Source organism: Miniopterus schreibersii, assembly GCF_964146895.1.
Source record: "Miniopterus schreibersii genome assembly, chromosome: 19".
NCBI classification, from domain to species: domain Eukaryota; kingdom Metazoa; phylum Chordata; class Mammalia; order Chiroptera; family Miniopteridae; genus Miniopterus; species Miniopterus schreibersii.
The window spans coordinates 30,024,427-30,049,827 of record NC_138119.1 but is presented as its reverse complement, the minus strand read 5'-3'; the positions used below and the strand labels follow the sequence as shown (position 1 = coordinate 30,049,827).

Below are 25,401 nucleotides of genomic sequence, written 5' to 3'. Positions count from 1 at the left end.
TCTTGATCTTGTAGGATACCCCATAGATTCAAGGTCAAGTATTATATGGACATTTTGCCAAGATTTTCTTTTTAATGCCTAAGAGGAGCACTGGTTATACCTGCTTCCAGTTTATTCCATTATAAATAGTCTTAATTATGTTCTATAACAGAGCTTTGGGGTCTTGAAGATTATTCTTTGAAGATAACCTTGGTCCCACTTGGAGGGAGTTCTGTGTCCTACTTCAGCCCAGTATTGGAGATGGAGGAAACTGTGGTTTAGATACTTGTCATGGAGTGCTTGAAAGTGGGACCCAAGCAAACGTCTCTGAAAGGGTTTTCTGGGAAACAGAGAGTATGGGGCACAAATGCAGTCTGAGTCTCTTTGGTGGCAATCATGGTCTTTAATTATTAATTAAGTCACATTTTTGATTTGTTAGCAAGTGCCTGCTGGTTGAGGTACAGAGCTCAAAGGAAAAAGACCCTCAACCTTAGCTCTTTGGAGATCAGCCCTTCCTTTGCACCATCAAATACCCTCTTTTCTTCCCTTCCATTCAGAACTCTTCAAATACAGGGGTTATGAGAGTTTGGCCATTCTCTTATCCTCTTAGGTCCATGTGAGCGACAGAAAGGGAAACGGTGTCTTCCCTGAGGTGAGGCCTGTGAAAGACCAGCCTCCATTCACAGTTTTGTCTCCCTCCACCTTCCCCTCCCCTCCTTTCAATCTTCCTCCTTGTTCTAAAACTCTTTCACCAGGAGAACAGGGTCTCCTGTAGAGAAATCCCTGGCCAAGAAAATTAGATGCCAAATCGAATTTTGACACTAGTGTATCTCACTTGGTGCCCATGAGCAAACCTCTTCACCTCTCAGGACCCAATTTTTCTCACCTGTAAAATATTAAGAATATGTATTTAAGATTCGTTGTATGTATGCCCATGTTTCATGACCCCTAAGGCCTTAGGACTCCAGACATTTTATGATTTCTCCCAATATGGGCAGAGAGGTGAGTACACCTAATGAGGATTTCAAGTCACAGCGAGTACAATACACTGAGAGGACCTGTGGCTACCAAGGTCTCAGTGATGTCTACAGAAAGGCTGCAGGCTGGGTGTGCGGCCTCTCTATTCATGCGCCTAACAGAGCGCCTGGGTTCTGATGAGGATTCAGATATGTATTTTCTTTTTTTAGTTTTTATTACTTTATTGACTTGAGAGAGAGAAAAACATCGACTTGTTGTTCCACTTATTTATGCATCATCGGTTGCTTCCTGTATGTGCCCTGACCGGGGAACGAACTCACAACCTTGGTGAAATCAGGATGACGCTCTAACCAACTGCGCTCCCCGGCCAGGGCTCATATACATATTTTCAATGAAGGAGAGAAGAAGAAAGGATGGATGGCAGGGAGGGGGTGAGAGATGGAGGGATGGAGTGAAGAGGAGAGTCCCCTGGACATCCCATAATACGGGAGCAGAGACGCCCTGAATGGCCCTCCTTTCTAAAATTAGCTCTCACCCATCCTGAGTTCTCTGTTTTTGTGATGAGGCCTCTCTAAAATTCCATTCTCCATCCACATCTTAGTTGTCTCATTAGAAATAAGTTCCCTCAGGTGGGAATCCTTCGGGCCCCCTCACCCTCAAAGGGAATGAGGCCAGACTTGCGTGCCACTGAGGAGGGACTCGCACGCTGTCTGGGGACAGTAGGAAAAGCCTAGGTGGGGGGGAGTGCAGGCGGTGGAGCCCCGGGGCTGAAGGCCCTAAGCATCAGCATGATTCTGAAGGTGATTGTCAAGGGTGGAAGGAGGAGGCAGCCGCTCTGCCTAGGCTTCGCTGGGGCCGTCCTGGACGCTGGTCACCATCTGGTTGGCCTGGAGCAGGAAGGCGGTGTGGGCCATGTCAGCTTCCTCCTTGGAGGACTGAGGGGCAACGGGAGAGGAGTCAGTGTTTGGGGCATTCACTCAGTGGGCGGGGGTCAGAAGAAGGGGACCCTCTGAACAGCCTGAATTCATAATTGTGGCCCCAGCAACCCAGGCCTGTGGGGACCCGCTGTTCTTGTTCCAGCCCCCATGCTACCAAAGTGGGCTAATCTTGAGAAACGGAAAGTTGCAGCTTCTAAAAATACCTCCCTTTGTCTCACTACCTCCTTCCGACACGTGGAGTGGAACCCTCTGTTGCCTGGGCCTGTCCCCGGAAGCTCTGCCCACACAGTTCAAGATGGCAAGGGGCCTAGCTTGACATCAGCCACAGTGGCTCAGTGGTTCAGGTTTCTCTTTCTCCACCAGCCCAAACACAACACAAGGCTCGAGGGGAAGACTCTGTCCAGAACCAACTCATTCCCCCAATTGTTCCAAATGCTGGGGACTACTTCTGCAAGGGAGCATAGATATGATAGATGCTATCACCTTGAGATTAGGGAGGCACAAGGGGACGACAGTAAAACAGGACCCAGAGGCAGGAGGCCTCCGATAGGATTTCAAGTGGGGAGGGGCATCTAGTGACTATCAAATTGCCCACCACCAGTGAATGTTTTCCAGACCCAGGCAAAAGGCTGGTCGTGAGCAAACTCTCAAGGGAGGGTGGGTGACATGAAGTCCATGGGCCCCACAGCCCAGGAGGAGCACCCGCCTAATCACCAGCCTTTGACACTTGACCTTCACACCTGTGGCAGGATGTTTCCCGAGCTTGCCTCCCTCCTCCCCAGCCTCCCTCCCTCCTGCGAGTTTGCAGCCTATAATCATAGCCCACCTCCAGCCTCTGCCCCACCGCATCAACGCCACAACCAGTAAAATACATCTCAGCTTCAGCATTTCTCCTGAACACCGCTCACCTCCCCTTCCCTGCTCTGACATCAGCCCAAGCTAGGTAGCTTTCCCCCATGTCTGACTATAGCCCCCATGCTGCATTTCCTTGTCACCCAAGGGAGGTCTCCTTCTCCCTCCTCACCCTTACCCTCTTGGCCTTCTTGGGCTCATCAGTGTCCTTGGTGTCCTCAGCGGTGGCCGAGAGCTCTGTGTGAAGAGAAGGAGGTGAATTAGTACTCACTAGCCTCCTATTCCCACCTAGTGCAGAGTCAGCTCTAATTCTTGCTCTCCAGGGGCTCAGGCATCCTCTCGAGTGAGGGACATACCATCTTTTCCTCCAAGAGATGTCTCCTGAACAACCGAAGAGACTCCCATGTTGTCATTGGCTCCGAAATCCCTGGAGCTCTCCAAGTCCGACATGCTAAAGTCTGTCCTGTAGCTTCCAATGGAAACCCGGTCTGTCCAGGAGAAAGAGGAGTTGGTGTAGGGACGGGGCTGGGGACATGTGAGAGCAGGACATGCTGCTTCTCTCAGAGGCAGCCCCGCGGGACAGCTGGGGGGGAGGGTCTCTGGTTGCTCATCTCTGACTAGGACCCAAAGCAGACTGGCAGTGCTCTGAGTCTCCTCCCCAGTCTCTTTTCATAAATAATCAGGACTCAATAATCCTTGACCTATTTGTCACTCTGTGACCTTTCAATGCCCAGCACCTTGTCTTGTCTTCTCATCAGCCTCTGAGGTGGTATTATGATCCCCGTCTTGAGCCACGAGGTAGGAAATGGGGACACCCAAAGTCCAATCCAATTAGTCCTCAAGCCAGGCTGGAGGTGCGGGCTCCCCAGCATCCTGCTTTCCTCTTTTTGGCAGCCCCGCCTCTCACTTTACACCTGAGCGATCGGGGATGGCTTTCCAGAGACAGTATTTGAACAGCAGCACTTAATATAAGTTTTGGGTACCCGCAGGTTTATCTTCCCCCACCCTGCTTTCCCAGGACCCTTTCTTGAACTTATAGAAAGAGCAGGAACCACGGCAGCCCCCCGCCAAGGGGTTGGAGGTGGGGAGCACGGAGCATCCTGGGGCTCACCAACGTTCCTCCTGTGTCGGGCTCTAACCACTGCCACCGCCAAGGCCCCCAGTGCCAGCACCAGGGCCAGGGGCACAAGGGTGGAGACCAGCACTGTGGAGCTCCCTCCTTGCCCTGCAGAGCTGGAAGGAAGGGGGAGTTAGCCACTGAAGAGGAACCTGGGTGTCCCGCAATGTGCTGGCTCTAGCTAGGTCTTCCTCCCAGGTTAATCCAGTCTGTCCTCTTGATAGAACCCTCTAGCTCCATTTTTTTTCTAAGAAACCCTCCCAGACAGGGCAAAGGCAAGTGCTGAGCCTTCTCTGCATCCCAGGCCTGGACGGTAAACACTGCCCCGGCCACGGGAGAAGGCCCGAGAACACTGGTGGCCTCCCCTGAGCACTAGCAGAGGCGGTGAGGGCTGCCCCCACCATCCGGAAGCTGACAGGCTCTCCTGCCCAGACCCAGTAGCCCAGCCTCAGGTCCTAGTCCTTTGGGATGTTCTCTGAAGGGGGAGCCCCAAATCCTTCCTTACCTGCCAGGATCTACAAGTGCTTTGCTCCTGTCTCCCAGGTCTCCATCATCCTTCCCTGCTACGTCTTCTGCAAAAAGCCTGGGACCCTGAATGATGTCCTCAGTGTTCTTGGCACGTGCCTCTATCGTTTGCTTGCCAGGAGCCACATTCAGTTGGCTGACATCTTGGGACGCTGGAGGGAGCAGAGTGGGGCTGAATTATGGCTCTTACTCTATCTTTTTCACTCCTTGAGGTTAAGGAGTCTGAGGAGTGGGACTTTATTACAACTCACAGGGTGAGAGTGAGATTTCAAAGCTGTTAAGGTAGGATCCAGGATGACACTAGAAATAGAGGAGTAACGGTCTTCTTTTATTTGTCACAGATGATCTGATCTCTGTCCCATTAACACCAAATTTATTCTTTATTTTCATCTACAAGGCTCCATATCATAGATCCAACTGTGCATAAGGACTGACTGACCCATCATTTAGGGACAGGGAGATTTTTCACATTTTAAAATCCTGCCCAACCAAAGCCTCCTGACTGCAGGGCTGGGTGGGATAGTGCTGCCCCCTCGTGGTAGCTTGGCCCTGGACCCCTCAGTGAGGTAGACCAGCAGGACCCAGACACAGCTGCATTTCTAGAGGGACTAAAAATATCCTGATTAGGGATAGAATATTTCAGATGACATTTTAAAAGAGGTGGGAAATGCAAACTTACTAAAAGAAGTTGCCTTAAATTTTTAAAAAAAAATATCTTTATTAATTTCAGAGAGAGGAAAGGAGAGGGAGAGAGAGAGATAGAAACATCAGTGATGAGAGAGTCATTGATCGGCTGCCTCCTGCATGCCCCCTACTGGGGATCGAGCCCACAACCTGGGCATGTGCCCTGACCAGGAATTGAACCCCTATCGCCAACGCTCAACTGCTGAGCCACACCTGGCCAGGCTTAACTTTCTTTATCAGACCTTGTAAGAGAAGGTACCGGCTATCTTTTGAAAGCCAGCTTTGGCAGAGTGTATTGCACGTGACAGTGACTTGGAAATTTCTCTAAAAAGGAAGATCTCTACATATAGAAAGGTTCTCAAATGGCCTAAAGGGACAACTACGGGATTTATCTTGAAGCTGAGGTTAAATGGCAAGCCAGCTATTTTTTTTGTTAACTTGTGTGTTTATTTGTGATGCCCTTTTTGGAGGGCTGAGACTATGTGGGGGCTAAATCTCCAGGCCCCAGACTCTTAGAGACAAACCTGACTCCAAAAAGGCAGGAACCTTTCTCTGGGATCCAGGGGGGAGCAGACCTTGGCTTTGGAGACTCACCCTTTGCCCTCTCCTTGACCGCCACGTGGACAGCGGTGGTGTCTCCAAATCGGGGGCCATTCTTCACCCCGCACCAGTACCACCCCTCATCGTCCTTGGTGACTGGGTTCAGGATCAGGGAGGTGAGCTGGTTGTTCGGGTCGCAGTTCACGGAGGCCTGCCTGGAACCCTCCTGTTGGCTGGGCAGTGCCTTGCAACCTTCGTTGCTCCACTTGCACCAGTATTTCTCGTAGGAGTAGAATTTGCAGGGTGAGTGGCAAGGCAGATTGAGAGTCTCTCCCAGCCAAGCAGTGGCCTCCTTGGGTGCCTCGAGGTTTGGCTCTCCTGGAGCAGGGAAGGAGGGAGAAAATAGGCACAGAAGTTGGCACTGGGGACTACAGTGCTGCAGGGAAATGACTGTTGTGGGGACCTTGGTCCACAGCCCATTTCCTCTTTGGACAGCATTGTAAATAATAACATTATACTGGATGCATAAGAAATGTAATTGTGCATCTATATAATAATTATGATGAGTGACCGCCACCAATCAGTCTATCACAGAACATGGAACCTTGCATGCTCGCTTCAGTTTGCTTTCTTTGCTCTTTTCTGAACTCAATACAAAGAGCTGTGCTCCACTTCAGGTAGGACGTGCTGTGTGTGGCTGTCTGAAGAGCGAAGGCTGGGTGCTGGGAAGGGTGCCTGCTGCGGGTATGAAAGCGTGACCCCTCCACAGGTGGGCTCTCTCCCGAGGTCTGTCCCTCCAGGGGAGGGAGGTGGGGGAAGTGGAAGGAAGAGTGGTTGGGGGTTGAGGCTGCTGCTGACTGGAGCAGTCCTGGGCTGCCTCCCTTCCCTCTTGCCCCAGTTCAGCTCTCTTTTTTTTTTTTTTCAATCCTCCCCGAAGGATGCTTTTCTATTGATTTTTTTAGAGAGAGAGGAAGGGGGAGGAGAGAAACATCGATCAGTTGCCTCCTGTACATGCCCCAACCAGGAGTCAAACCTGCCACCTGAGTATGCGCCCTGACCAGGAATCGAACCTGCCACCTTTTGGTGCACGGGCTGATGCTCCCCTCAACTGAGCTGCGCAGCCAGGGCTTACCCTCAACAATCTTGAGCTCCACTGGGAACCACCAGCGAGTGTCACCGCTGGTCAGACACCAGTAGAAGCCGGCGTCCTGGGCGGTGAGCTGGTTGAGAATGACTGTGTAGGAGCCGTTGCCGGGCTCTTCGTGCAGGGTGAGCCTGCCCTCGTAGGGTTCGTATTGCTTCTCATCCAGGCCCTCGCTGCTCACCAGCAGGGTGCAGCCACTGTTCTCCTTATCCCAGCGACACCAGTGCTTCTGGCTATTTGTGTCCTTAGGGTTGTATGGGCAGAGCATGGCCACAGAGCCTCCAACCACACCTTTCACCACGGAGGGACTTCGGGGGATCCTTGTGTCTAGAAGGGCAGAGATGGGATGGGAGAACAGCAACATGGTCTGAGCAGGCTCTTCCCCCCGGTTTCAGGCAGGGTGGGCGTAAGGGTCAGACTCATCCCCTCCTCCTTCCCAGAAAATCAGAAAGACTCCTAATGTCACAGCGCCTGTAGCTGGAGCCGCCCAACCAGACCCCCGTAATCTTCACCACCAGTCAGGACTTTGTGTTCCCTTCGCCTACCTTAGCCTGAGCGGACTGGAAGGAAATGAAGGGGACACTATCTGCTCCTCTCTTGGCTCCTTACGAAATCCTCTATATAAGTTTTTGTCTGTTTAATGGCTTGTCCCACAAAAATAGACTGATGGATTTTCTCCAAATCAAGAAACTATATTTAGAACAGCAGGATTTAAAATATAAACTATGTAGCACAGATAAGTTTAATTGTCGAGGACCCTGAGGGCCTTCTCAAAGAGAAGTACAGCCTTTCTCCAAGAAGTTCACACTGAGGTTCAGTGAGAACCTGGGTGACTGAAGTTGCTGAGGAAGGTGTTAAGGACCACAAGCTGGATGGAGAAACGATGCGAGCCCCTTAATAGGTATGAGGGTAGTGACAGTGAACTGTAAGTACTGGTTTCTTGCTTCTTATGAAGGTAACTCTGTGCAGAGTGCTCCAGGGTGGGAAGGAGAAGGGATTTAAGTATTTCACCACATTGATGGCTCGCTGAAGTAGAGCTAAGTAAGCCAGATCTTCCTGAATAACTATTAACCCTAAGAGCTGTTGGAAAGGAAAATTTAGAGGCAGGGCCATGCCTTCCTGGGAAAACTTTGAGAGCAAGACAAGGCACTCCTTTTTCCATCTGAGTGTAAAGCATGAGGTGCCATTCGGCTGAGGGTCAGGGAGAAGGGACAGAGGGCCCTGCAAGCCCTGGGATTCCATGTTACGTCTTCACTGTGGCTCTCTGAAACCCAGACAATCTACAAGTCTTGCTTCAATCGGGAGCTTCACTCTCCTCATTTCTATTGACCAGTGACAGCCATCACCATGATGACAGAGAAGAATTAAGCGATAACACAAGGCAGGGGCTGTGTTTCCTAGCTGTCCTGGACCGCTGCCCACATAGCATCTAGCTCCGGGCTTGTCCGGGAGTGGATATTGTTGACCGGCTCATGACTATTAAATAGACTCACAGGGAGTGAGCTAGGCTGTCACCTGCCAGATCACCTCACCTCTTCTCTCTTCCCTTCTCAGGTCTCACCTTCATTGATGAAGAGTTGCCAAGGCTGCATGGACAAGCCTTCCTGAGGGCCACCAGTGGCGTGGGCCCCACACAGGTAGCTCCCTGCGTCTTCTTTCCTCAGGTCAGCAATGTGCACCTTGAAGAAGGTTTTGTCCACAGGAGCAATCAGGATCCTTCCCTCAAAGGCCTCAGCCATCTTCCCCTGTGTATTGACGACCACTTCGCAGGCTTTCCCTTTGCTCATCCGGCACAGAAATTTGGTCAGAGTTTCCTCCCCTGGGCCCAGGGCACAGTAGAAGATCACTGAGCCCCTCAGGTCTCCATAAAGCAGCTGAGGCTCCGGCTTCAGCACGTGCAGGTCAACATTGCTTCTGTCATTTTTATTTTTAGGCCCAGCCTGGCAGACATACTTCCCTGCATCACTGAGCTGGAGTTGCTTGATGATGAAGTTGAATTCTAGTTGGCTGGTGCCCATAATAGAGATCTCAACTCTGTCCTTGTAGTCGTCGCTCACATACCCATTGGTGTCGGTGACTAGGTAAGTTTCGGCACCATCTAACTCCCTGAACACATACTTTACCTCCATTACATTCTCAGGCTTGAAAGGGCATTTGATGGTCACTGTTTTGCCCAGTTTTCCTGTATAGACTTGAGTGCCATTTAGGAGCCCAGGACCTGCAGGAGGAGGGGCGGGAGGCAAGTTGTGATTTCAGTTTCTTGGGACATTGGACTACTCAGTTACTCAGTGTTCCCAGTGAGGATCTGGGTGTGCCTAGCATCTGGAATGTCCTCCCCAGAGGGACACTGTCAGGATGTCTCCCAAGGCCCAGCTTTACTGCTGTTTCATTCATGAAGCCTGAATCTCTCCCTCTCCTATGTTCTTTTTTTTACTTACATCTCTTTTTACTTATCACATACACCCAGTCTTGTATAGAGTTAATTATGTTCCCCCCAGGCTGGAAGCCCCTCTGGGGCAAAGATGCTTTGCAGGTGATTGACTCCCATGTAGGACCTAACACGATGCCTCTACACAGTAGGTGTCCAAATTAATATGTGTCGAAATGAACAGATGAATGTAAATACAAGGGGGTGGCTTTCAGTGTTTTATGAGAGAGTTTCTAAAACTTACAACAGTCTAAACAAGGAATGTACTTCTTTGTGAAGTAATGAATTTCTGCCATCTACAGTATTGGACCAGAGGCTGCACCCCCATTCTCTCCAGTGCTCTTCTGGATGTCCTATCGAGGGTCAACTCTAAGCTCTCCTTTGCTCTTATGACTCTGATTTTATGAATCTCCATGACCACCTAAATGAACTCTATTCGGTCCACAGATTATACTAAGCACATCCCCAAAGAGCAAAACATATCTTTGAGAATTTCTCCAAATTTCCTCCTTAAGACCTTTCTATTTTAATTTCCCTTGATTATCTAAAATGCCCTTGTCACTGAAACTTTGTCATAAAAATCCCCCCCCCCCCCTTTTTCTCAATTAGAACAGGCTTGTTCACAGGCCCATCTCTTCAGAGCCCTGGTCTTTGGGCAAGAACTGGCCACATATTTTATGCTGAGAGTGTTGATGAACTAATGGATCCCGGGTAAAAAAATGTATTTTCAAAGAAGCCTTCTGGTGACCTGAGGTCTTGACCTAAAGGGTGCACTAGTGGCAGAAATTTAAGGATCCCTCTAAATCTCTCCCTGCCTTTTCTATGTCCCTCAGCTCATAGACCTCCTGTACCACGTGCACCATACACAACAAAAGTTGTCCTCCTGATGCTCTTCTAAGCTAGGGCCTCAGTAAAACCCTAAAATGTACTAGGCTATGAAGATCTAGAAAGGTCTATCCACCACCCCCAAGTAGGTGCCATCTGTCTCATTCTCATGGTCTGTTATGAAAGGTCCTTGCCTCCAGAGGCAGGAGGAACCGCAGCCTTCCCCACCTCATGCTAGGAGACCTTCCCTCTCAGAACATTCTTCCTCAAGCCCTCCCATTGCACCCAAGATGATTCCCACTCACTTTCCCACAGAAGCCCAAGGATCCTCACCTGGGAGGACCTCCAGGCTCACATCAAAGGACAGGCCTTCGTTAATAATGCCCAAACCACACTTGTAGCTCCCAGAGTCACTCTGGGTGAGATGGCCAATGTTTACCACAAACGTGTTATTCTCTGGGTAGTTGGTGATACTGGCTCTGCCCTCGTAGCCCTTGGAGACGTAGCTATCCGAGATGAGGGTTGTGCAACGGCCCTTGGCTCCCTGCTTGCACCAGTACTTCCGAGAGTGCCGGTTGACGGAGGCATCTGGGTAGTAGCAGGTGATGGACGCCGAGCTGCCTTCCATTCTGCTCATCTCCCGGGGACCAAAAATGGGACTCTTCATGGAGACCACTGTGGGGACAGAGAACAGAAGTTTTCTGAGGCTGTGGGAGGTAAAGCCTGCTGAAAGAATCCTGATAGCCCCCCTGGAGGAGATGAAATGTCCACCTAACACATGGGCCTTCTGTGGATTATTTATGTGTACTACAACTAGACAACTGCTGCTGTTGGCTAAAAGAATTGATTAATCGCTATTAAATTTGAATTCTAATTTATTAATGACAACCATTCGAAGGACAGTGAAATGAAAACTTATTTAATGATATCCCTTGTTTATTAAAAAAAACACTTGTGTAGGGTGCTATACTTTTGCATGTGCTGTCTGTCTATTATTTCCTGATTTTTCTAAAAATGCTTTCTAGATTATTATTTTTTCCATATAAAAATATTGAGAGCCAGAAAGGACAAGTCATTTTCCCCAAACCCCATTGCAACTCATAGAGATGTTTGGTTCAAGGTCGAGGTCTTGTTATAATTCCCAGTGAAGAGCAGACCCTGGCCTTGGAATGAGGAACTGCCTTTCCTGTTCCTGATCCCAGCCCATTTTCAGAAGAGGGTTTTCCGCATCACCTGTGTGATGCCTCCTCTAGGGAGTGTACCTTCTGAGAGGGGCATCCCTGGGGATGGGCCTGATCTCAGTGTCCCCAGGGAACTGGATCTTGCAGGGAGTGGGCTGGGGCCTGGCAGACGCACCTGGGAGGACAGCCAGCAGGCAGGCGAGGAAGAAGAGCTTCATTGTTGGTGGCTCCCTCCGGGCTGTGTGGCCCAGGCTAATTTCTTGCTTGGATGCTGAAAAACAATAGCATGAGGGGATGAAGCGCCTATGTCTTCCAAGTCTGCATGACCTTAGAGTTTCTGTAACACCTGTTTGGTTTTGTATGTGCAGGTAATGGACATAAATCCTATTGAGAGAATGAATGGCTCCACCTTTCCCATTAGAGCTCAAATTCTTGTCACCTCACAGTGCTTTTTGTTCCTCAAAAGTTATCATATATATTTTTATCTTCTCAGCTCATCTGCAAGCTCCTTTGGGGTAGAGACACAAGTGCCATTTCTTCTGTATTCCTGCCTGGGAGGCAGGGTTCTGAGCACGAGCTGTAAGAGCTCTGGAACAGCTCGTTGGATGGTCGGTTACTACCAACATGTGGCCCCATCTCTCTGTCTCAGCTGCCATCCCTGGGAGGTGGGGTGGTGGTGGCATATTTTGTGGTGCATTCATATGAATAAACCAAGACCCATACAGGAAGCCTAGTAAGGATTAAAGTTACAAATGTGACAATGATGGGCATAACCACCATCTATTGTTCTTTTATATGTTCCAGGCACTGTGTGAAACAAGGTAGGTGTATTGTCTCATTTAAACTTGATATCAGCCCCTATGAGGTAGGAATTCTTATCCACATTTTACATAGGAAGAAATGAAAGCTTAAGGGTTAAGAGCATTTCTTGAGGTCACACAGGGGTCAAGTGTGTGGGTGGGGGAGGTGGGTGAGACTTGAACCCAACTTTGTTGAACTCCAAAATTCAAGCTCTTAACCTCTCCCATGGCACCCTAATTACACCTCAAATACAGCAGCGTGCTTATGCCTTGTGCTTGTTCTTATTGTTTTAGAGCCCCCATTGCTTATCAAAGTACTGTCCTTCACACTATTTCTCTGGAGCTTTATAACTTCCTTTTAAATAAGACAGAACTGATAGAATTATAACCATTTTATGGATAGAAAAATCAAGAGCTTGAGATGCTGAATAATATGCCCACAATATCCCGGAGACTTGGTTCTGGAATCAGGTGTTCCAGCCTTTGTTATCCTGCCTGGTGAGGCTGGGCAGACAAAGATGGAGAATCCAAGACAAGGCCACTCAGAGGATGCAGGGCATATGAACCTTGTCACATATGTGGGCACAGCCCAGGGCTGGGAGAATTGAGGGTCCCAGGGCCCATCCTAATCACAGCCGTTTTCAGGACACAAGTGGCAGCCTACAAGAGGAAAGGGGAGTCCCCACTTTCCCACAGACTCTGACAGGCTTTAAACTTTTCAGTGAACTTGGAAGCAAGAGTGTTGAAGGAGAGAACCATGTTAATAAGCTTAGGCAGTAAAAAGCCCCCATAAAGATAAGGAATCTTGAAGCAGGTGGGAGTCAGGGCAGCTCTCCCAATCTCCCCTTAATACTTGGCCCCTGCTGCTCTCCCAGCAACTCCCTTCACTAGCTTGAGCCAAAGGCAATAGAACTGTTTATCTTGGTTATTTCTTTTCTGCGGGGGAATTTCCCAGTAAGGAACCTTTTTATTTCCTTGTGTAGATAAAGGTATTCTGTTTCTCTAGTTCTTTGGAAGAGGAAGGGGAGCAGGATAGGGGAGGTGGAGACAGATATGGTGTCAGGTGGCAACTTGAGGCTCTCTTGATTCTGGTTAATTGCCCTAGGCCTTTCAGACCAGGCCAATCATTAACTTCTGGAGTGGGGCCTCAGCCAAACGCCAGGGTCAGTCCCACCCTGGATGTGCTCAGGGGTCCTGGCTGGGGGACAGCCTGCTTGAACCAGAAGGGAGGCTCCCAGGTGGAAGCAGGTATCAGAAGGCTGAGAAGTCTTTCTACCCTGGAACACATGGGATGGGTTGGCTGCAGAGTCTGGGGGAATCTGTCTACCACCTGCCATTTGCACTGGCCTTGGGTTGAGTGGCAGGTGGGAGGACAATCTGCCACATGTTGTTTTAAGAGCCCAAACCAGCAGTGGCTCTCCTTGGCTCTGGTTCCTGTTCTCACCTATAGATAAGCAAGCTTAACATATCTGTGAGGCAGGGGTGGGTCTTCCCCTGGGCTGAGCTGGGGATGCAGTCCTCCCCTGGATGGGTAAAAGTAATTTGCCCTGGGTCACAAAGAGTCAGATGCCAGGTTTCCAGCGGTGATCATGACCTTCAGCCCAGGCTTCCTCTCATGTGTAACATGCTTGATGGCTGTAAGTGTCCATATGGGGGGGGGGGGATACATGTGTGTGCCCATTACTCTTTGCACAGCCTTGGGCCAGAGATGAAAGCATCAGGCATGCACAGCTGGAAGGGAAACCTGGCAGAGGGTGATCTTGGTGAGGACACACAGTCTAGTCCCAGGGGAGATGATGGAGGGGTAAGGGCACCCATCCTCTCAGAAACAAGAAGCCTTTGCCCAAAGCTAAACTAGACGCACAATTTCTCTGCTAACAGCTGAAAGAACCTTGGGCTTAGAGAATGATTAAGTATCTCTTCCTCTTGAAACCAGACTTTCTCCCAACCTGGGAGATTCAGGTTTCATGGAGGTGCCAGTGTCATGGTGCCTGGAGCTGGATTTAAAGGATTTGCTCACGGAAGGAAGGAAAGAACATAAGTAACATTTATTGGGTATCTACTATGCACATGGTTCATTTCTCGCTTCTTTTCTTATATGACTTCATCTGTCTTCACAACAAACCCAAGAGGTAGATACTATTATCTTCATGTTGCAGATGGGAAATCTAAGGGTTAGAGAGATCCTTGGCCCCAAGATCCATAGCAGAATTGGATCACTACCCTGTTATCACTCCTTGGATGAGCAGAGGGTCCTATTCTTTAGGGAAATACACAGGCTAGTATGTCATGCACGAAGGCACCTTTCTAGTCCTTAAAAGAGGAGTTGTTTTTCACTGCTCAGGCTGGGATATTCTAGATCATTCTCTTCTTACCAAGTCACTGCCCCTGATATATTCATAAGTCTACACAGCTGTGGAGTGGGGCAGGGGTACAGGGCATGCCGGAGAATTATGTTTGTCTCCTAGCTAGCTCCCATTCAGCTAGAATGACTGATCTTCAGTTCTTATAGCTTGAGTCCAAACATTTGTCCATCTAATGTCATGTTTCCTCCTTTTTCAGGGGGAGAGGGGTCTCCTGGACCAGGTTGTGGCTTGGCTGCTGCTGTGTCCCATGGTCTTGAGCAACTCTGGGCTCTTCACTTGTTTGATACACAGCAGAGGGCCAGGAGGGCCCTCACAGCCCCAGGCACTTCAGAGCAGACAAAGAGCATGCACTATGGGGACTTGAAGCCAAGTTGGCAGTTTCTGAGAACTTCTTGTGAATGTGAACTTGGAGGAGCAGGAAGCTTGAAGCTCAGAGGAGTGAAGAGAGTTGGTTTGGCTGGGGAGAGGGCTTTCCTTGGCCTGTACTGAACAGCTCCTTTCCCTGTTTCCTCTACTCATTCCTGAGTCCTTTGGGGAATACACTCTCATCTCCCATGGGTGCAGGGATCAAGTATAGACTAGGCTGAGCCCAGAAATCACAGCACCACTAGAGACGGAGAGCAGTCTGTGTGGTTTGGAAGGGCCGTAGGCTTGTGATGACAGGAGAGAGCTTAGGAGAATTTGTGTAGTTTATGGAAGCCCTGGAGTGTGGCAGAGTGTCCAAGTAAAGGCAATGTTGAGGAGAGGGAATTGGAACTCCAGAGGGCAGGTAGATGGAGAAAGAATTGGCTGAGGGGTCCAAAGAATGTATGAGCTAGGAAGATCCAAGACTTTGTGGTCCTGTCCCTATCTAAGTGACGTGCTACCAATGTGAGACAGAAGCAGAAATTAAACATTTAAAATGCCAGCTCCATGAAGCTCTGGGAATAAGCCCTGTGGATTTCCACCTTTCAACAAAGACTTAGAACCCTTGTTATTGACTCCTTCCCATTCTACCTTGATATGTAGGTATTTATCTCATCCACTCTACCAGATGGCAGGCTCCTTGAAGGCAGGTGCCAACTAGGTCAATCTCTCCATCTCTAGAGGGCTTTTTAGGAGAGTGCCTGGCAAGGACCAGCTGCACAGCAAAGACTGATGGGATTGGGAATGTTATATCCTTACAGCTCCTCTCTGAGAAGGGCAAAATCAGAACTGATTCCCTTCACCTTGCCAAATGCCTTCTTGGTTCTGGGCACTAAAGAAACAATGGAGAATGGAGGGCAATGCAGAGCCCAGAGTCTTGCTCTGCCACAGGCTACAGAAGACCTCTAACACTTGGGCTCAACTCTCTCATTTGCAAAGTGGGTTTCATAGTCCCTGACTCTTCTAGATTGAAGGGCTACTGTGGGACAGGGAAATATGGAGGGGGATAGTGGGATAATGTATATGGGGGCACTTTAAATAGTATAAAGTTTTCTTCAACTGAAAGGGGTTGCAATTACTCAAGCACAGGAGGAGTGGGACCCATGCCCTTGACTTTCAAGGTTGCTGCGACCTGGAGAGTGGCACAAAGCATGGGCTCATCAGCTTGACTCTGAACAATCTCACTTGAGGGCTATTGGGGGCAGGCTTTTTAAACTCTTTGAGCTTCAGTCCTCATTGGTAAACTGGAGATAATTGTACCCAGTATAAAGAGTTGCTGTAAGGATTAAAAGGAACAACATATGTAGAGTGTTTAGTATGGTATCAGGATTTTTAAAAATGTCATTTTCTTTTCCACCTCCTCTCTAAAACCAACACAGTCTTCTCTTTTTCTCATCTTAGAGTGAGAAGAGAAGAGAATTCTATTTACTGGGCACCCTTTGAAGATGGGGGAGTGGGGTGTGGTGTGAGCTGCTCAGATTGAACCAGCATGGCCTGAAAGAGGAGACACGTGTTGTGTACTAGGATAGAAATGGAGGGCAGTATTTAGAGTTAGCGCGTACTGAGTAATTTCCAAGTGCTTTGCAAGTGTTAACTCATTTAATCTTTGCAGACACCCTAAGAGATAGGATTAAGTGGGCAAACTCATTTCACAGAGGAGACAACTGAGGCACAGAGAAGTAGAAAATTTGCCCAGCTGGTAAGTGACTACAGTGGGGTTCAAACCCATGTACTCTGATTCAAGAGTATGAGCTCTTTGCTACTATGCTGCACTGCAGAGGGTCTTGGAGTTGAGGAGAAACAGTTGGGAGAGGAGGGAGAAGGAAATTAGTCTTAGAGAAGTTAGCTCAGTTCCCTGCTCTCCACCTTTCACAGAAGGCTTAGTTCCTGTAGAGGGACACCTGAGCCCAGAGGTAGGTGCCAACAAGAAATCTTTTCCTGAAAAATAATAATAGCTGCCATTTATTCAGCGTCTACCAGGTAGAGGGCATGTCACGTCTGTTTCCTGTAACCAGACACATTGCCTCCACAGCTGCTTTCTACCACATCACACTGTATCAAAGCCAGGGACCTGGGGACCCTGGCCTCAGCCCACTCAGAGAGGGCAAGACATGGACGTGGGGGCCTCTGCTGAGCACGTGTGGGTAATACTACTTTTAAAAAGTTGGTTATTTAGTTTTTCAGGTGATGTCAGAACGTCCCCATGACCAAATCAAAATGACTGTGCCAAAATGTGGTCTTTCATGCTTGCTGGTGACCTTACACCACTCACGCCAACTCAGGGAGTCTTAGCTTCCTGACTGTAAAATGGGATCCTATCGACCCTGCCTACCTTCCAGGGTAGGTGGACTTACTATGTGGAAGCTGCTGCTGTCATGCTCTTTATAAAATAAAGCCACCAAGATCTAGAGGAGCTCGGGGAAGAGAATGACTGCAGAGCTAGATGCTCTCCTGACTTCTGGTTCCTTGTGCTCTCTGCTGCAGCGTCCCATGCAGGCCAGGAGAAGCATGGAGGGAGAGTTCGGAGCTGGCTCTGGGCAGACCAGACAGCGGCCTTCTCCCCTAACCCAGGAATCGGCGCATCCCCTCTCCAGGTGTTAAAGAACCTGCAGTTCCCCGAGCGAAGGGGGAAGCGACAGCGAAGGCTGTGTCCAAAACAGCGCCGCAGCTTGAGTGGCCCAGGCCTGAGACGGGTGCACAAAGGGAACTGGGGCAGCGGGGGATGGAGCTTGCACAGCTGCTGCTCTGGTGCTGGAGGGTCCCTGGCTGGCTCGGGGCAAGGATGGGCAAGGGGGGAGCACAGACAGGGGAGAGGCCTAGGACTGAGGCTTCCTGGCTGCAGAGCCAGGAGCAGCACCAGGGCTCCAGAATGCTGACTGCGCCTGGGACGGGGTCCTGCCCACCTTACTCGATCACCCTGGGGACCTATTTTCCCCACCTTAGCAAGGGCAGGGTGACACACATTATGGAACAAAGCTGTGGTGAAATTAGAAAGGCGCTCAGAGCCTCCTTGAAGCCCAGAGAAAGGGGCTGCATGAGCCCTCTCCAGAAAGCTGAGGGAGGAGACAGCGCCAGAGGCTAGAAGAGGAGCTGCTATGTGCCAGGCACTTTCTATGCGCTATCTTATCCAGGTCCGTCCGATGCTCAGCAAGAACCAAATCGGAAAACACCCAACAGTTGTTATTTTGCTCTAGAGTTTGCAAAGCAATTTCACACATATTTGAACCTCACATATAAACCCCACATCAACCCGAAGTGACAGGTGTCATTTTTATCCACATTTTATAGACTGAGACACCAAAGCTCAGGAGCAATTAAGTGACTTGCCTAAGGTCACACAGTTAACCTGTGGAGGAGCTGGTAGGGCATTTAGGCATCAAACTTGGAGATAAATACACATGCTGACCACAGACATTCCTTCTTCCCACCTGCTCATATCTCACAGGAAAGGGGTGGGGGCTCCCACACACGTGCGCCCTTACCCATCTCCCTGGGATAGGCACCTCCAGTCCCCGGGCATACGCTCAGCGCCCTGGCTGCAGCCCGTGTCCACCTCCCCTCACACTGGGAGGCCGAGACCTGTGAATGTAGGAACCACCTACCTCACCACCCCAGGCCCTTCCAGATGGCATCCCATCTGGGGATCCCAGAGCAGCCACACTTACTCTTAGACACTTCTTTCTCTCCCGTCGAGTCAGTTTCGGGGTAACAGCCTGCTGGCCCGTGCACAACCCCTGCCTTCCTAGAAGTTGCCAGCGGACACTGGATACTGCTGCCAAAACTGAAACTATGAGCAGGGCTTGACCCACACCTGGGTTCTTAAAGGGACACTCTCCCATGGGCATGGCGGCCAGCCAGGGGCACGTGACTCACAGATCCCTTGCTTTCCTTCCCCTTTGGCTTTCCTGGTTGCCTCTGTTTGCTTCCCCTTGACCTTGGGGAGACTGTTACTTAGGAATCCTCCATCTCTGCAGCTACAGGATTCAAGACAGCGTATCCTACAACAAAGAGCCTTTACTGCCCCTTTCCAGCTGCGAGTCCCTAGACACTTCACCTTCATATTTCTTTCCATCTGGAAAACTGGGGTAGTAACACCAAACCTGAAGGCTGAGGTTATAACCAGATGTTAGATGTAAAACACCTGGTCCAGGGCACGGTATGAAATTGATATGCATTGGATGGGGGACAGGTGGCAGGAATGGGTCTCAGTTCCCACTCCCTCAGGAACACTGACCCCCCCGTCCCTAGGACACACTCTACCCATCTTCTGCAGAGCCCTTGACCAGCTCCGGGAATTTGGGGGACCGTGGCTCTTCCTTTTCCACTTCCTAGAAGAATGGAAGACACTGGCTGCCTTTGGGGTCCCCTGAAATGGCGAACCTCTGAGTCTTGTCAGGACTTGGGCTCTGAGCCACATCAAGGATGGCGCTGATCTGCTGAGCTGGAGTAGAAAACTCCTGCACTGCCTCAGCAAGTCCCTCGTGGTCTCCTGGCCATGACCTGGTTAGGACTCCCGGGTGTTCCCCAAATGATCTTAGCAGTCTGGGTCACACAACAAAGCCCACTCCCCAACACACACACATATGCCTCCACCTCGCACCCCACCCCACCCCGAATCCTGCCCCTTTCTACCTGGGCAGGGCTGACCCAGGCTCTCCCTCCAGGGTCCTGCAGGCCAAACCCCAGAAGGGGAAGGGGGAAAGCAGAAACAGAGTCCCGGAAAGCACAAGGCAGTCAGAACCCGAGGTCCTATTTTAGTTCCCCACTCACTCACCAGTGGGTATCCCCCCCCCAATCAGGAATTAGATGGCAAATAAAGAAACCGTATTTTCTATTATGGAGCTTAATTTCAGACCCTAAACTCACAAACTGACTAATGTAAGAAATAAACGACCTAGTCACTTCCAAGCAAACTAGGTGCAAATCAGTGGTTTCTCAGTCACTCCATTCCCAATTTAAAACTCACTCTCATTCTAGATTTTCTTTCCTTTTTGTCTCCTCTCCTCTGGGGTTCATGTTAAGCCTGGGGCAGTGGGCCCACTGAATATTAGGACAGAAACTAGATGAGCGTACGGAGGGGAGGAAGGAGGGGGAGGGAAGGAGACGCATCTATGAGACAGTTGCTTCTCATGCTGTCTCGGGGGCCCCGGATCTCCTTCCACGTGCCCTGACTCTACGATGGTGGCGAGTTTCCTAGATCATGTCCCAGTGTGTGTTCCCAGGAGTCCCCCAAACTCTCTGAGCAGGCCGTGCCAGACAATCACGCACACACAGGCACACACAGGCGCGCACCCCTGAAGACCACCTGGCCTATGGCCCAGCTTAGAGAAAGGGGAAAAAGAGAAGCGGAGCCCAGACAGGGGCCAGGAAGTCAAAACCCCGAGTCCTATATCGGGCTCAGCTGCACGCTGTGGTGTGACTGGAGTCCCCCAGCTTCCCCTCTCTCACTGTGGTTTCTCCATCTAGGACTCAGGGGCCCCCAAAATAACCCCTGCATCCCATTCCCGGGGGAGGAGGGACTGGCCAAGAGGGTCCAGGGGCCCAACTCAGTAATAATGATGATGACAGCAGTCATTATATCTTCCGAAACTTTCTTTATACGCTTAAACGCCCCCTTCTCTTTTAAAATAATAATATGAGAAGCATGGAATAAGAACAGCTTCTCTTTGACCTGCGTGACTAGGGACTTTGCAGGAGCCGGTGTGGGGACACGCAGAGCCCTGGGCTGGGGTCAGAACTCCTGCGTCCCGGGTCCGGCTCTGCCTCTAATTTGCCAAGTGGCCATTGCCCAGTTGCTTCCTCCTTTCGGGCTGCCGTTGCTTCATCTGTTAGTGGGAGGGCTGGGCCAAATGGTTCCGGAGGCTTCCCTAGTTCTAGGATTCTGTTTTAACCGAGCACCGCATTAGTATCCTGTGGGTGTTGTAAAAAATTACCTTAACCTTAGTGGTTTCAAACAACAGAAATGTATTCTCTCTCAGTTCTGGAGGCTGAAAGTCAGAAATCAAGGTATGGACAGGGCCTGGATCCCTCTGGAGGCTCTAAGGAGAATCTGTCCAGGCCTCTCCCCGCTTCTGGTGGCTGCTGGCATTCGTTCCTTGGCTCGTAGCTGCATCGTGCCAATCTCTGCCCTTGCACTCATATTGCCTTCTCTGTGTGTCTGAAATGTTTTTCCACCTTTTTCTTATAAGGATGGTATTTAGGGTCCACCTGGATAATCCAGAATGATCTTATCTCAAGATTCTGAACTGAATCACATCTGCAAGGACCCTTTCCCCAAACAAGGTCACATTGATAGATCCCAGGTATTAGGAGGTAGACATGTCTTTTTGGGGGTGGCATTTTCCAGCCTAGCATGGCATCTACTATGTTCATGGACAGTTCAAGGTCCAGGCAGATTTGCGACATGTAGGAGTGGACATCCCTGTTCCCCACGGGCATATGGTCTAATTGAGGAGTCATCACCTCACCACCACCACCACTGCCAAGGAGAAAAGCCAGATGGCAGCCACCGTGGGGAGGCAGTGCAGCCTTGTGGAAAGCTCATGGGCTCCAGACACAGCACACCCTGGGTTCACATCCAACCCTGGCCACCTGCTAGCCAGGGGACCCTGGACAAGTTATTTAATGTCTCTGGACCTCAGTTTTCTCATATATAAAATGGGGCTAAGTATACTTACCCCATACATATATTATAAAGATTGAGTATAATATGTGCATTGACTGGCATCTACTAGGTGCTTATTAATCAGCTTCAATAAATGGGACAGCGTAGGCTTTCAGAACAAAGAGTTATTCCTCACTGAGCAATGAGGGACCAAGGGCAGAGAGGTGGAATGACTTGCCCAAGTTTGCACAGTGAGGTAATGGCTTAGATAGGTCGAGAACCAAGGTCTCCCAGCATTGGGCATTTTCCTCCACTTCCTAAGCCTTCCCTCTCCAGATGAATCTTTTGAATTGTGTTTTCACAGGCAGCAAAGGACTCCCCTTTGCAGCTTTGACTGATCTTGGGAAGGTTGGAGATGACCAAGCACACAGGCCTACATAAGTCCAACCCTTCAGGTTGGCATCATTAGCTTGATGCTCCAAGACCCTGGGCTGACCCAGCTACCAACAGAAGGGGCGACCTAAGCGATACAGTTCTTCCCAGCTCTCCCCTGCCCCTCCAGCACCCCTCACTGCAGATGGTTCCTATAAATGTGGTATTTGAATGAGGTAAGAGAGGACAGAAGAAACACCTGTCACTGCTGTTTACTGCCAGCTCTCTGCTCCCACATGCACATCTCTGGCTGACTCAATGTTCAACCCCCATCTGCAGTCAATGTTTAATCCCCAGCCAGCCAGCCCTGAAATCCAGCATTCCTCAGTAAGTCAATACTATAGAGTCATTTTAGTACCAATCACTGGAAAATAGAATTGTGACAGTGAATCTACCAAAGCTAACTGGCAAGAACAGTCCTCTTCCCCCCCCCCCTTTTTTTTTAAAGGATATTGACTGTTTGGAATAATCCATGCCCAAGAACTGTCACCCTTGCGGTCAGCCGAAAGTGACCTGGTATTTCCTCATCCTAGGTGTCACCCAGTGGCAGGAGGACAGCATCTACTCTTTCTGTTCTAATTTCAACTCCTGGGCTGGGGGAGGGCATGCAATGGGGCCTGCTGCCCTTGCTGCTCAGCTGAGGACTGCTGGCTGGCCTGATGGTCCCAAGTGTGGTCGCTGTTTGGAATCCCACTGAGAGAGCATGGACTGGAATAGTGCAGTTGGTTGGCTGGGCTCGGGCAAACTTGGAAGAGTATCTGAGTCCAGACTTATGTTCTAAGGCTGGAACCTTCTATCAGGTGAGTTTGCCTGTTAGGGAGTAAGTAGGAAGACAATTAATCATAAACACTATTTTCCTGACTACTGAGTGGCTTTATAGGGCTCCTGGAGGCCCCTTCTTAAGAAGCTTGGAGTGTGGCATGTGTAGTCTGGCAGCATTGTGTCAATGCCAAGAGCAACCTTAGTGAGGGGAAAGTCAGAGGATGACAGGCTGGTGATGGGCATGTTGGGGTATGAAAGAGGGGGAGCAGGCTGTGGCCAGATTAGCAGCTCTAGTGACTGCCCAGTGTTGGAGAGGGTGACATAGTGGTCAAATGTATGCACCTGAGCCTCAAATCTTTTTAACATGAACTCACTGAGTCACCGCCTTCTCCCTGGCCACCTGCCTCCCTGTGCCATGGCCCAGATGTCCAATCTCTCACCTGTTTTCCCGGCTCTGTTGACTCCCTATCAGAGAGTGAAAACTACATTTTTTTCCTGGGGCTTCCAGGGTGGGAAGGTATCTGTACTGTTCATCATTTTGGCTGTGGAGGAGTAAAGGCAGGGACTGGCTGAGTCTTGCCCTGAGGAGGCTGTCGTTTGTGGAGAGCAGGAGCGAGCAGTGGGACTTGAGGGACCCGGCCTTGGCCCACAGGCTCTCAGTTCCCCCTGAGCCAGAGAGAGCTTTCACGACTCTGGTTCTGAGAGGCAGGAGCAGGTGAACCAACCTTTTTTGAGGTTACTGAACCACTCTTTTGCCCTCTCCTACCTCCATCGCATGCAGGGGGAGGGGTGGAAGGAGGAAGGTTTTTGGAGTAGACATCCAAAGTCAGTGAGTGGAGTGTCAGGTGACAGGGCCCACAGCCCCTCTCATAAGCCCTTGGTGTCCTCCTAGAGACTTGCTTGTTTCCTTCTTCCTGGTCTGAACCTGGCCTCTAGCCCCAGGTTTGCTAGGCAGGCAGACATTGGGAAATATCCCATGATCACCTGCAGCCTGTGCCCACCTGAGCCTCAGCATTCCCATCTGTAGAATGGAGCACCCTCTGCTTCTTTCTGGGGATGGATGCCGTAACTTATTTTTAGTTGTCTGCACTACCCAGGTGAAGGAGAGTGCTGGGAAAATGAAGAATTTAGACCCTGGCGTTTACTAACCAGCCTGTCCTTCCCATGCCAGGCTCTGGAGAAACAAACTCCCTGGTGCCCTTTCCTGAACTCTTGTCAGACGTGAAGTGAGTCCTCTTCAGACACATTGCAGGGCAGCTTAGAAAACGCCTTCAGTCCCGGCAGTCCCGGTTCTGTCCCTCCTCTCAAAGATACTCAGGGTTGGGGAGCCAGAAACTTGTAACATTAGGGAAAGAAGTGGCCCTTAACCGACCCTCTCTGCTCAGAGTAGACCTGGTCGGTCCAAACAGCAAATAAGCAAGGGCTGGGGACTCGGCTGGAGGCTAGAAGAGGCAGGACGCTGAGACTCCTGTGATAATTACTGGCCAGAGCCTCTGTGCCCCCGGCTTCTGCAGGGCTCCAACAGTGGGCATAGGGTCCTCTCCCGGAGCTGGCACCTTTCTGCTGCCTATTTGGATTTAGGTTGACCCCTTGGAGAGCAGGCCATGGGTGACAGCTCACCCTCTTGCTGATAGTAAAGGGAACAGGTTGGCCTGGGAGGGCCAATGGATGTAAGACAACTGGGTCACGGTATGAGAAATGGAGAGCTTGGTGGCGCTGCGCGCTGCACGCAGGGTCACCTACAGAGCCTGCTTTCTTTTGTGTAGAAGCTTCATTCTCTATCCAATGTTTGTCAAGCTCTTTGTCTTGGAATAATTAAGTAATCCATGTTTACTTCGCTGAAGTACATGATAGGTCATTTCGTGGAAGTACCTTCCTCTGCATCTCACTGAAGCTGCTCTTAAACTGAGTCTGTGTTTCCAGACCTCACTGGCTGCCAGAGAAGAGAAGAAAACCCCCAAAGTCTCCGTGTGGAACAAGGAAATGTTGCCAGGGGGTCGGGCATTCACCCTGAGTTACCTGTGAAAGAGGGACAACCCCGCAGGTAATTAAGCTCTGAGCTCTATTTGTACAAGTGCAGGGAGGACCTCAGGGCTGGTGACTGAATTGTTAGCTGTCAGTTTCAGCTCCCCGAGCTTTTACACTTCACTTAGCCGGGGCAGGAGTAAGACAGTTAGGTGACCCAAGAGAGCAAATCACTGGAAATGTTTATAAATCTTTCTACACATGGGCCGAAGAGAGGAAAGCAAAGAAGGCTTTGGACCCTTAAACAGGAAAGGACCTGACCAGACCCCCAACCAGAAATCCAAGCATGGAAGAAGGCAGTGAGGCCTACTGATCAAGGACTTAAGTGTGTGGGTCGATCACTCACTTAGCATTCAATTCCCAGCTTGCCCTTTCCCTAGAGTGTACCTACTTAGTTTCTCTGGATTCAGTTTTCTCATCTGTAAAATGGGAACTATCATACTTATGGAAATGTTGCATCCAGTGCAACAAGGGAATGTGAAAACACCTAGGTAGTACCTGCTGTGTGGAGACACTTTAACAAGTGGTGGTGGCATCAGTACTTGAGGGGGAGAACTGGAGAGTTGTGACCCGAAGAATCTGCTGGACCATAGAGAAGTCAGTGCTTCTGTGGATCTGGGATTAGAAATCTCCAATGGACCTGTCCTGATTCCAGCCTGGTGGTAGATGTTTTCCAGCCCAGGGTCCCGGTGATGTGGGGATCATGCTAGCTGGAGATATACAATGAAATCAAACCACTGACAATAACAAGTGGTGGAGTTGCCCGGCTTTGCCTGCTCTGAGTCTGGTCCTTCAAGTGAACCACCCCTGCCCCAC

General features: G+C 50.1%; 1 protein-coding gene across 2 annotated transcripts; it reads right to left on the bottom strand.

The window, feature by feature from the left end:
- Window positions 1-365: 365 nt before the first annotated feature.
- On the bottom strand, window positions 366-18,624 carry PIGR (polymeric immunoglobulin receptor). Of its 2 annotated transcripts, none has more exons than XM_081121408.1 (11): window positions 18,428-18,624; window positions 11,367-11,462; window positions 10,344-10,685; window positions 8,319-8,975; window positions 6,746-7,084; window positions 5,668-5,991; window positions 4,370-4,541; window positions 3,859-3,980; window positions 3,104-3,235; window positions 2,926-2,984; window positions 366-1,892 (listed from the first exon to the last, which is right to left on the bottom strand). In XM_081121408.1, exons 2-11 carry the CDS (start codon window positions 11,407-11,409, stop codon window positions 1,797-1,799), a joined length of 2,286 nt encoding a protein of 761 aa, XP_080977534.1. In that variant the 5' UTR covers window positions 11,410-11,462; window positions 18,428-18,624; the 3' UTR covers window positions 366-1,796. The 2 variants fall into 2 exon arrangements, with proteins under 2 accessions (XP_080977534.1, XP_080977533.1); XM_081121407.1 differs by lacking the exon at window positions 18,428-18,624 and adding an exon at window positions 18,245-18,335.
- Between the last annotated feature and the right edge of the window lie 6,777 nt (window positions 18,625-25,401).